This window comes from Chenopodium album, chromosome 20 (genome assembly GCF_948465745.1).
Source record: "Chenopodium album chromosome 20, dcCheAlbu1.1, whole genome shotgun sequence".
Taxonomy (NCBI): domain Eukaryota; kingdom Viridiplantae; phylum Streptophyta; class Magnoliopsida; order Caryophyllales; family Amaranthaceae; genus Chenopodium; species Chenopodium album.
This window is the reverse complement of record NC_137853.1, coordinates 31,662,134-31,675,047: the sequence shown is the minus strand read 5'-3', so window position 1 is coordinate 31,675,047 and position 12,914 is coordinate 31,662,134. Positions and strand designations below refer to the sequence as shown.

Genomic DNA, 12,914 nt, shown 5'->3' with positions numbered 1-12,914 from the left:
GCATTTATCATATCTTGCTTGGTGAACGACAATTTCGAATGTCCTCCTTTCTCAATAACGAACAAATTAAAGCTCTTACCCAAAGAGATCCCAGCAACATCGTTTAGTGCCATTCTCTCATAACTATCATCTTCTATACCTCTATAGTTCACCATACGCCTTGTACAATCTGGCAAAAGAGGATGATTGTGATCCAACACACATTGTGTGATTACAAACCATCCCCCTGACATTCTTCCATCAACATATACCTTACATTCTGTACAAGGTTTCTTTTTTTTGCGTTTATGCTCTACATTTTTGCTCCTATCTTTGACACTAAGCTTGCAATTCGTTCTAATACGGGACATCATATGGTACTTCGGCTCCTTTTCCCCAACACCTCTACGATTAACATCTGCTACTTTGTACTCCTCATCAACGTATCTGTTCTGACATAAAATTCAAATCCTTTCTCATAAGCGTACTTATGGCAACATTGGGCAAATTCTTCACCGGATTGAAATAACATCCCAACAGCTGGGACAATGGCAGCAGCAAGATTATTGTCATCGTCTACACTGCTATTAGTTTGGTTAACAGGAACATCATCACCTTTAGATGACGAACTAGCATTTTCCTCTGCCTCTTCATTAAGATCAGGAATTATATTGTCGTCATTCTCAACGCCTTGGTTCATCTCATCCAACACATTGTGTTCATTGTTTACAGCCTCACCAGATGATTGGGCTTCGCTTTCCATTTACTGAAACAGTACCGCAATACAATTACATAAAAACAATTTGATACTAGAAAATTACAAATGACACATACATCAAAAAAGTTATACTGTAAATTTAAAAATGTTATATAATATATTATAACAGGGGATGTGAAATTTTAAGTAATTCTATTACTTTAAACGAACTCCTGAAACAGCCATCACAAGTTGGAATTGAAAGGCAACCATTCTACCAAAATCCCACAAGAATCACGTGCTCGAATGCAAATTACTTAATTGGACATTAAAACATCAAGTCGTTATAAAAGTCTAAAATTACAATGATAATGGAAATATAATCCTTCACAATAAAGGGGAAGTCAAAAATTAATGGGGAAAATATCGGATTCTTCAATTATTAACAACGAAATTAGATTGCAGAAGTGGGGAAGAATTGATATTATACTTACATTAGTATAGATGTTGAATACTCTGTAGAAAATTGTTTGCATGCTAACTTGCTAGCTATGTCAATGACAGCAATAAAATAGAATGAAAGACAACGATGACGAAATTACGTGGGACCCATAATCACTTTGGCGCTCTCTCACAATATTCCCGCCTAAGAGCTACAAAATACCACCAACAGCACAGACAAACTGCCGCTCAGTTTTCCCTCCCATTATTTTGCCTTCCCTCTTCTTTTGTGTAGGACCAGCTGAGTTGTCAAAAATTTATTGGTAGTGTGTAAATTGCTCTTACACACCGAGTGTGAATGTAGAGTTTTCGTCCATTTGCTTCACATAAAAAAAATAAGACAAAGATAGAGGAGAAAGATTAAGAGATATGCCTCAAGAGATGACATATTTCTTTGATTACATGAAGGGTGATTCTTATTCATGGTTGATAATAATGTGGCATTGGAGGGAGATATAAAGCCTCCATTTAAGAACTTCCTATTATTGATGTAGTGTTATGTGATTAGCACATCTTTTACTCATTTACGTGCTTCTTCAATCTATTTATGTGTATGTCTTTTGAGCACTGAGAATGTAGTCCATTTTTTTTAAAACAACTGAGAATGTAGTCCTATTAGTTCAACTAAAATTGACTTTTTTTATACTCGTATTATTTATTAATACTTGCAGTGTTGGATAATTTTCAACTTACCAAGTAAAACTTGGTGGTGATTATGGTTAATTGTTGGGGATTCACTTTATTATTAATTTTTTTTTTTTTTTTTTTTGAAAACAAGCTGCGAGAATATCATTAAAGTAGATCAATTTCCGCCAAAGTAATCAAGCTTTGGGGAAACGAACCAAGAGAAACAATTTCGTTACAACCTCTAGCATCCCATCTTGCAACATTATGGGCTAGAGTATTACCCGCACGCTTAATATGAGATAACGAAAACGAAACAAAACTAGACGCTAACTTACAAATATCATCAAAAAGCAGGAAAATAGGAGAAAAGCCTACGGACTTAGACAAAATTGCCTTCACAACTGATTCAGCATCACACTCAAGGTGCACTCTTGTAAACCCCAGCCTTCTAGCTAGCAACAAACCATAGCGACAAGCAGCTGCTTCTGCCAAATCCACCCCCCACCCTGCACTTTCAGCACGTACTGCAGCAGCAAGCAGGTTGCCTTGATCATCTCTCATTACAGCACCCAATCCCGTAGCAGCTCCCACATGAGCATCACAGTTAATTTTTACCACGCCTTCACTTGGACAGCACCAATTGCTAGGGGAGCTACAGACCTGTGGGACAGAATTGCTAACCTTCGTACCATATGCATTACTTTCCCTTACCAAGTTTATCCATCCTTTCGCCACATCCACATCATTGAATGTTGCTTGCTCGAAAATTGACATATTTCTGCAGTGCCACGAGGCCCAAGCTAGATCTGCCATAGTAATAAACTCCTCCTTCGACACCTTAGAGGACAGCCACAATAGCCTTTCACAAAAACTACCAGATGGGGCATCCCTTATACTGTCAATATAGGGGCTGGCAGCCCATATCTCTTTTGCCGCAACACACTCAAATGTGGCGTGAATAATAGATTCCTCATTGGCATTGCATATCGAGCATGTTTTATCTGAGGTGACATGGCGAAAAAATAGACGTTCCTTTACTGCGAGGAAGCCTTTACAGGCTCTCCATAAAAAATGCTGCAATTTTGGGGGGCACTTCAAGGACCAGATCAGTCGCCAAACATCATTCACATTGCTATCTTGCTCCACACTAGACTCTCTTTTGCTCAACCAGTATCCAGATTTCACACTATACATCCCATTCTTCGACGGCCACCAATACATTCGATCAAGGGGGCTATTCGGAGATAGTGGAATGGATAGTATTTTGGCAGCATCAACAGCATTAAAATTGCAATTAATCACACTCATATCCCACATTCCACTAGCATGATCAATCAAATCACATACTCTTAGAGACAAGTCACTGGTAGGTGTCGGAGTGGGCACAATAGCTGACGAGCAACCAGGCAGCCATGCATCACTCCATACACTTATAGCACAACCCGTTCCCACCCTCCATTTGAGGCCATCAAGGAGCAACTCTCTAGTGCCACACATACTCCTCCATGTATAACTCGGGTCGTCCTCCTACAAGCTTGAACACCTTCGCGTCTTTACTTATGGGCTAACAGGTCACACTTTGGCCAAGTATCCTACAAAGAGACTCCCGAAAGCCAGAAGTATTAAAGGAATGGCCACTACTAGCTTCAAGGACATCACAATTTTTAAAGTATCTTGCCTTTAAAATTGTGTGAATAAGAGTACCTGGATTGTGATGCAACCTCCATACCTGTTTCGCAAGTAATGCCTTATTAAAGCATTTTAGGTCCCGGAAACCCAAACCACCACTTGCTTTGGAACGACATAAGAGTTCCCACCTTTGCCAATGCATTTTGCTCGCAGTATCCGTAGAGCCCCACCAAAAGCGCGCAAACATAGAATGGATTTCGTCAATGAGACCCTCAGGTAGCTTGAAAATACTCATCATATAGGTCGGGATTGCTTGGGCCACGGCTTTAATCATCACTTCCTTCCCTGGTCTAGAAAGAAACTTTTCCTTCCACCCTTGTAGTTTTTTCCATATCCGCTCCTTTAATCCTGCAAAAATCGCCTTCTTCGATCTCCCAATTATGGTTGGTAATCCAAGATACTTCTCATGACGTGCCACTTCCCTAACACCCAAAATATCTATAATCTCTTGTCTCCGCGTCGGACACACTTTTTTGCTAAAAACGACCTCAGTCTTGCATAAATTGACATTCTGACCCGAAGCTCTTTCATATTTGCTAATAATATTAGCTATAACCGAGCATTCTTGCACATTTGCTCTAGCAAAAAGTATACTGTCATCTGCAAAAAACAAGTGAGACACTCTAGGAGCAGCCCTGCATATCCTCGCACCATGAATAAGATTACCATTGGCGGCCTTGGATATCAGAGTTGAGAAAGCATCAGCACATAATAAAAATAAGTACGGAGAGATTGGATCACCCTGCCTTAAACCTCTCGAAGGAATCACAGAACCAGACACTTGACCATTAATCTTAAAAGCAAAAGAAACACTTTTAAGACAATTCATCACCCTGTGGATCCAATGAGCCGAAAAACCCAATTTAAACATGACTTGCTCCAAAAATACCCACTCTACACGATCGTACGCCTTACTCATATCCAGTTTTAGTGCAATGTTGCCATCTTTACCTTCACCCCCTCGCTTCATATGATGAAAAATTTCGAATGCTACAACGGCATTATCAGTGATAAGCCTCTGCGGGACAAAAGCACTCTGGTTTGGGGAAATAATTTCACCCAAAAAAAATTTCAATTTATTTGCAAGCACCTTCGAGATGATTTTATAAATAACATTGCAGCAACTTATCGGTCTAAATTCCGAAATCAGAGTAGGTTTTTCAATTTTCGGAATAAGAACAATGCAAGTATTATTAATCCCCGAAAGATCAATATTACCCCTCCACCAACTCTGAACATAAGCAATAATATCCACCCCAATAACATGCCAAAATTTTTGAAAAAATAAAGCATGCATACCGTCAGGACCCGGGGCCTTATGTGGATGCATCTGGAACAAAGCCTGTTTCACCTCATCACCTGTCGGCTCACAGTCAAGAACATCATTCATCTCCGGAGTGACCAAAGTATCGAGTCCTTCCATGGCATCTTGAAACCCCGTGGGCGAACTAGTAGCAAAAAGTTTAGAGAAATAGGCGGCAATTAATTTCTCTAAATCGACCCTGCTTTTCTTCCAATCCCCATGCTCATCAAATAGGCCATTAATTCTGTTCCGAGCCTTACGTTGACTAGCTTTATGATGAAAGTACTTTGTATTCTTATCCCCATCTCGCAAATCATTTGCCCGAGCACGTGCAAACCAATAAGACTCCTCCATCAAGTACAAGGAATCAAGTTCTTCGGACAATTTGTTGCATAGCAGCAGTTTTTCACCATCCATGGGACTTTCTTTCAACTCCTTCAAAGATTTTTCAGCTTTTTTAATTTTCTTCTTAATAGAGCCAAAAGTCAGTGCGGCCCAACTAGCCAACCTTTCTCCACAAACAGCAATTTTCTCACGCATACCAAGACCCCCTGCCTCGTCCCACGCACCTTTGACCACTTCCCCACACCCATCATCAGAGAGCCAAAAATGCTCGAATTTATACGCCATGTTAAAATGTTCATTCGGACCTTGCACCTCTGTTGTTAACACAATTGGAGCGTGATCGGGCTTTAAGATTGGTAGATGTCGCACCTCAATTTCAGGGAACAAATCACACCATCCACTATCCGCAAGAAATCGATCAAGGCGCTCCCGGATAAATGTTGCCATCGAATTACCCCTCTCCCAAGTGAAAATACTCCCCTTATACCCCAAATCCCGTAATTCACATCTATCAATTGCTTCTCGAAAAGCATCCATCAACCTCTCACTCCGCGGAACACCTCCCTCCTTCTCCGACATACTCACAATCTCATTAAAATCCCCGAACATAACACAAGGAAGTTGATTAGCAGCTTTAATTTAGGACATAAGAGACCAAGTCTGATGTTTATTTGCTTGTTCTGGCCACCCATAAATACCTATAGCTCTCCATAAAGGAACATTATTTGCATCGGAAATATGGGCACAAACATGATGGATTGAATAAGAGACAATTGCAAGATTTACATCCTTCCACCATAGCCCAATCCCACCAGACCTCCCAGTACTCCTTAGACAGAAACCATTCGTGTAACCACAACGATTTTTTATTTTATTAAGAATTTTTTCATCTAACATAGTCTCCATTACAAAGACAATATTCGGCCTTTCCCTCCAACATAAATCTTGGAGGGTCCTAACTGCACGCGGGTTGCCAAGCCCGTGGCAGTTCCAGCTTAAAATTTTCATTTTTTTTCGAGGGCTTGGTCAATACCAAGACCCTCTACTTTAGTTACAGAATTAACAGAAGAAATACCACTAATATCAAGCTTCAATTTCTTTTCAGAAAATTTGGCAGTAGCATCTTTAGGTACCTCCTCTTTTTTGATATAAGCTTGCCATCACTACTTTCTGTCACATCCATATCCGAGACACCATCTTTGCGGATCCACTTTCGAACTCTTGTAGTTGTACCCGCCATCACCCCAGGCTCCCCAACTTGCACCACCACACCATCCCTCACCACATTCTGACTCTCGACAACAATAGAAGTTACATCCTCAACATGTTCTGCCCCCCTTGCTTGTACCGCAGTTGGTCGTAGCACCATTTTCCCATTGCCTTCATCAGCCACAGCCATGAGCGACACAGTCCGTGGCTTTGGTATAATTGCAGAGGTTGTGTTTGGCGACGAAAACAACAATTTCCTTGCTGCACTAGGTGGCCCCAATCGAATGGCAGAAGGGTCATTATAATCAGACCTAGGCAATCTGTTCTTCTTTGCTAAGCACTCCATCCATTTTTTCTCCAACTCCCTCTCCTTAGCAGGCACCTTCGAACGATGAGGGGAAGCCGTCAAGAACGGGCCATATTGGAACACGATTGGCGACTCATTACTGCAGTTGTCCTTCTCCTCACAATCTTTATCATTGTGCCCAATTCGGCCACAATAATAGCAAAAATCTCTTAGGCGTTCATATTTGAAGCCAATCCATTTGGTTTTCCCGGAGTCAATAGCAATCTTTATCCCCCTTCGCAAGGGTTTTTTGATATTCACCAAGACTTTGACTCTCATGTACTCATCCCACCCAAGAGGGTCGGATTCATCCACCTCTAGACACTCTCCAATGCAGTCACCAACTTCCCTAGCAAACCAAGAAGAACGTCGACCAAACGGAACATCAAGAATTCGAATCCAGAAGGGGCATGTGTCAAAGCTGATTTCTGAAGGTTGTTCATCAGCGCAAATCTCCTTCAGAAGCAGGGTCTGATTGTCAAAAGCCCAAGGTCTCCCATCTAATACCTTCCTCCTATCATCAGCATTGAAAAATTGAAAGATAAAAAGGTTTGTTTCGACAGACCTTATCGCCACATTACCATCAATTCTCCAGAGATTTTTCAGAACACGCTTCATTGCATCAATGTTAAAGGATTTCTTGGTGAGCAATTTACCTACCAAAGACAAAGCAAGCTTCTGCTGTGAGCTCTCCTCGTCCTCCATTGCACTCGACTCACCAAGGACAAAATTTTCTTCCTCAGTCAGTTTCAGATTATCCCACTCCTTAATCAATTGGTCCTCCATATCACAAGATTCTCGACAATAAAAGAAATTGGTTGAATTGTAAAGGTTTTTCTGAGATTAATGGCACAGAAATTTTTGGAAACGAAAGCACGGAACCCTAGAGAGAATTTTCAACCCTACGCGAGGGACTCTTTAAAATCGGGAGAGCCATTATTGATCAGCCATTAATTTTTTTTTTTTTTTTTTTTAGTTTATTAATTTTTTTTATTTATTCAGAAGAGGAACAAAGCCAATAAAAAGGAAAAAAATAAATTTAAAAAAAAAAAGCAAAACGGAAAAATAAAACAACTACTGCGGAGGAATAAAGCGTGGCAAGGCCACACCCCTAGCGTCTTCCTCTAAAATTCTACTAAGTTCTAAAGGAATTACTTGATTAAAATAAACTAATTGTGAGTCTTGAACGACACCGCAGTTGACCAACCAATCCACCACATAGTTGCCTTCACGATCGATAAACATGAGCCACCCTCACTTCCCAATTTGAGTCATTTAGCAATTGCCTGCAATAGTTTATATCATGCACATTCTCCCCTCTAAGAATAATGTAGATGGGATTCGAAATCATATTATCCCTCAAAACCTTAATGAATAAACTAGTTGACATTCTGACGTTCATGTGCACTCTCTTAAGTAAGTTATAAATTTGTACGGATTACTAAAAAGAATTTATTAGTTGATTATAAGTACTGTAATAATTAATATTTACCAATGCAATCAAATTGGCTTTTAGAATCAAATTGGCTTTTAGTAATTATTGTTTTTTTTTGGTGTTTAGAGAGCCACAAGGGGCAGGGGTGAGAATTGATCCCAGGATCTCCTGAAATCGGGAGGGAGCTCTAACCACTTGAGCTATCCCTCACTCTCTTTTAGTAATTATTGTTAATCTTACTAATGAATATGAACATTTTTTAGCTTTTTGGTTAGAGCAAGAAAGTATAGCCTAAGCAAATTAGCATGTATTTTTGGACACAATGTATCCTTAATTAAGATCAAACATTATAACTCACCTAAAAGTATATATCATTACAAAAGTAGCCAAGGATGCGGTAAGGCAAATCAATTATCAGAAATCAGAATGCTAATTAATAATTCTAAGAATAAAGTATGCAATTCCAATCAATAATAAGAATACTAGTACTAAATCCTAGTCCTAATTACCATAACAGTAATTTAATAATAAAACCTTAAACAGTTGTTTAATATACTAAAATAATAGAATAATCTAGTAATACTTTCCTAACAAATCTATCATTGAATTCTAAGAAAATAACAATAATAATACGAATTAAGAATTCTCACTAAAAAATTCTATGACAATCGATCGATCTTGTGACATAATTTTTTAAACAGTCGATGGGCAGAAAGTGATCAAATAGTCGGAGCCAGTACAAGTGCAAGTGCTAGAGGCGTCATCGTAGGCGTAACTATAAGCCGTAGGACACGCATTCTTAAACATCTCCGAGTAATGCGTAGGCGAGCACGTCTGCGGACTCCCATGATCACCAGTACAGCAATACTCAGGCGTGTTAAACGCTGCACACGCGCTCTTACACGCCACCACAGCCCCTCCAACCGTGACTTGAAGCTCGGGTGGGCACGACGCATTAAGGTCATCCACACATCCTGCGTACTGACATTTCCCTGTTCCTGTACTAGTAGGCTTAACACCAATTCCTACATTGTATCCGTCTACTAGGCTTACGTCGTAGAAGTCCTGTCCATCGGCCCCGTTTAGGGTGAACTCTACTAGTGACACGGGTGGGGCGCCTCCTCCAATGCATTGGAGACCCCCGCAGTCACCGGTGGAGCAGGTTCCTGCACCGGAGGCATCGAAGTTGCAGCCTGTTCGAGCCCAGAACCGGCCTGACCAGCCTGCTGGGGGATTTACTTGTATTGTTGATCCTGGTGACAATGTGAGGCTACCCTCACCAAGGAGTGCCGGTCCGTTTCCGGATAATGTACCGGGCCAGACGGTGTAAGGGCAGGTGTTGAGGAGAGTGAAAATTGTGCCTGATACCCTGTTTGTTGAAACACCTGCATATGCAAAAAAAAAAAAAAGAAAAACATGGACGGTGGTCACATAACAGGCATATTATAGTACTTTTTCGGTTTTATTAAAAAATTTACTCGTATACATTAATATAATAATGTACTCTATACTCGTACAACTTTTAAATACAAAGGTGGATACCAATTAATTTAATTGATTAAAGCTTTGGTGTGGTAGTGAAATAAATCAGGTTTACAATATTACCTTTTTTTTTTTTTTTTTTTTTTTTTTTTTTTTTTTTTTTTTTGAGGGAAGGTTTACAATATTACCTCTTTTGCACCAAAAAAGAAAAAAAATCTAACAGTAATTATAAAACTTAAATTCTTATTAGTTCAATCGACTCCATCAAGAAGGCCACGCATTCAAGTGTTAAAATTTTCGAGTCACACACAATAAAGTAAACGAAACAATCGACTCTCTCAAAAAGGCGTACAAGTGGTCGTCGTAAAATTCTCAAGTCACAACACGTACGATAAATTAAAGACAAATCAGATTGTCACACATATCATTCTATAGCGAGATTAGAGTAAAAAAAATTACCTAAGAACAAGAGCGAAACCAAGACGAAAGCAAAGCTACAATTGATCGCCATTGTAAACTAGAACTCTAGAAGGAATGAAAAGAATAATGTGTGTTGAAGTTGATATGAATGAAGATCTCTTACTTAAAAAGGGTCAAAGTAAGAGTGGTTAAGATTTGAGAGTGGGAGGTTGAAGGCTAAAATATCGGAAGCATAACAAGCATTATATATAGTTGAGCTTTATACCCACGATTGTATTTTACTAATTCATTCAAAGATTACCATAAATCTTCCACTTTCTATTTATTTCATTGGATTTTTGTTTACTATTTTGCTCTTCATTTATTACGTGTGACTGTTGCATTTTGGTAATATTTTGGGTTTATGGAGATTTGTGAAATTAAATGATGATTCTCTTTCCTCCGACACTAAATTTATCAGTACATCTGATTTTTAATTTTGATAATTTTGTTATAATTGGTTACTTAAACTTTGATTTGTCTGTGCATGCACTGATATTAAGGAATATAATATGGAAAAATATACAACAAGATACTCCTAAAATAATTATTCTTTAGCTTCCATTTTATCTAGCTTATAATGATGATCGGATTGTTCGGATCCAATGTATGTCAAGTCATATAATATTACTACTCACTTTTTTTTTTTTTTTTTTTTTTGACAACCAATATTACTACTCACTTTACTAGTACTAATTTCACCAAAAAAAAAAAAAAAAAAAAAAACTTTACTAGTACTAAATAATATAATCAATATGCTTTTCAAAAAAAAAATAATAATAATAATATAATTCTTTCAAAAAAAAATAAAATATAATCAATATTATACTCATTAATTTTAGAGTTAATTTTAAAATGGAGTTGTGTCGTCAAACTCATCCATTTCATTTTACTTGTAACTGTTTAACATTGACATTGTTCATGTATTTGTGTTTGACTACATTTTAGTGATTAACTAGATTAGGTCCCATGCCATGCATAGTTATTTCATCAAATTTAATCAATAGTAGAAAGAAAAATTGTATTAAAAAATAGCATAAGATAAAATATATCTATAGCATATTTTATCTTCTTACTTTGCGTATATAATGAAATGAAACATGAAATATAACGAATGAAAGAGTCGGTTAGACAAATGAGCATTTTAAAACTACATCTACATATGAGTATTTTCAAAATTCAATGATAAATAGTATAAAATTTTTCTTTTTATTAATCAAATAAGTATTTAAAATTTGTTTTAAAAAAAATAATAAGTATTTAAAATTGTACTGTATCCTTTGTCAAAAAAAAAAAAAAAAAAAAAAAAGAGTACTATGTATCACACTTAATGGCATGAGCAGGAATGATAACCTCGTTTTAATATTTAGTCAATTTTTTTCCTAAATTATGATACCATATGAAAGTATTGAAGATACAAATATACACAAAGAACTTAATCAAATTAACTTAAATGTATAGATAAAGTGTTTATAATGTTATGTTATGTTGCTAAACTCCCTTCATATTTTTATTAGGATATTCGTATTATAATTAGGCGAGATCCCAATTAAAGTATTAAAAAATTCAAAATTCCTATTTAATAATAATTTGTGTAGCGCAAAATTTAATAGATTCATCATTTTAAATTATATTTATTAAAAAAATCATTTTAAATTATATTAATCAATATTTACTATAAAATGTAGGTATAAAATATTTGAAATAATACTCCCTCCGTATTTTTATATGCATCACTTTGACAATTGCACTATTCACATACTATAGTTGACTTAATTTTTTCACCTCTAAAAATAAATAAATGTTATTATAATATATCATTAAATTTATCATAATGTCTAGTTTCATAATATAATTTTGTTACAATTTTTACTAATGCACAATTAAAGATATCAATGGTCAAAGTAACATTTCGGCAAATGTGCCGGTCAAACCGATGCATATAAAAAAACAGAGGGAGTATTATGATAGTTATATTATACCAAACTTCTCAAAGAAGATTTTTTAGCAAAAAAGGGAAGAGTTTTTTAGAGGGAAAAAAGTACACCAGGAATTGACACATGTCATTCCTGGTGTTTGTTTTAGAATTATGTTATTGACTAGTTTTTGGGCTCAGGCGATGCCCCGGATTATTACATGAAACTAACTGATCATTAATATACATTGTAATTTATGATTTAATTTTCTTGTCATTAAAGTATTATCATTTGCTAAATATTAATATTTTGTATTTAAAAAATTACGTATTCACATAGCTTAATGGTAAGACATTCAGTTTATTATGAGTGCATGACATGTAATGAAAATCAATGGAAGTGACACGTAGACATTTAATATTGGAAATTTTGCCCAGAATAACATCACCTTTGGGTGGTCTTCCAATAATAGCACGACCTTTTAATTATTCCAAAATAAGACCATCTCCAATGATGAGACTCAAGTGAGTATTTTTAGGAGAGAGAGAGAGAGTATTTTTTTACAATGTATACCAATTAGTTGGTATCTAAACTTAGCAACTCCAAAAGAAAATTGCTAAGTTTAGATACTCAACTTAGAGTCTCATTTGACAAAAAGTGTGAGCCCCTTGTCAATATTCTAATATATTTAAGTTTTACCTTTTTTTTTTATATCTTATAATAATATTTGATATATTTGGAGGGCTATAAATTGAAAGTGACATTTGTATATTTTTAGAGAGTTTCACTATTGTGATATTAGAATTCACATGAGTTGCTAAATTGAGAAGTGTGTATGGTATCACCATTGGAGGTAAAAAAACAACTCATTTTGTGGTTAGACCTTCCTTCTCGATTCCAAGATATCGGATCAATTTTCACCCCTA

The 12,914-nt window shown here is 36.8% G+C and overlaps 1 protein-coding gene across 1 annotated transcript; it reads right to left on the bottom strand.

Annotated features, from left to right (window-relative positions):
• Window positions 1–8,824: 8,824 nt before the first annotated feature.
• Window positions 8,825–10,124, bottom strand: LOC145598329 (pathogenesis-related thaumatin-like protein 3.5). The gene is made up of 2 exons (XM_081654672.1): window positions 10,073–10,124; window positions 8,825–9,516 (listed from the first exon to the last, which is right to left on the bottom strand). The coding sequence occupies exons 1-2, from the start codon at window positions 10,122–10,124 to the stop codon at window positions 8,825–8,827; spliced, it is 744 nt and encodes a 247-aa protein (XP_081510798.1).
• Window positions 10,125–12,914: the final 2,790 nt, after the last annotated feature.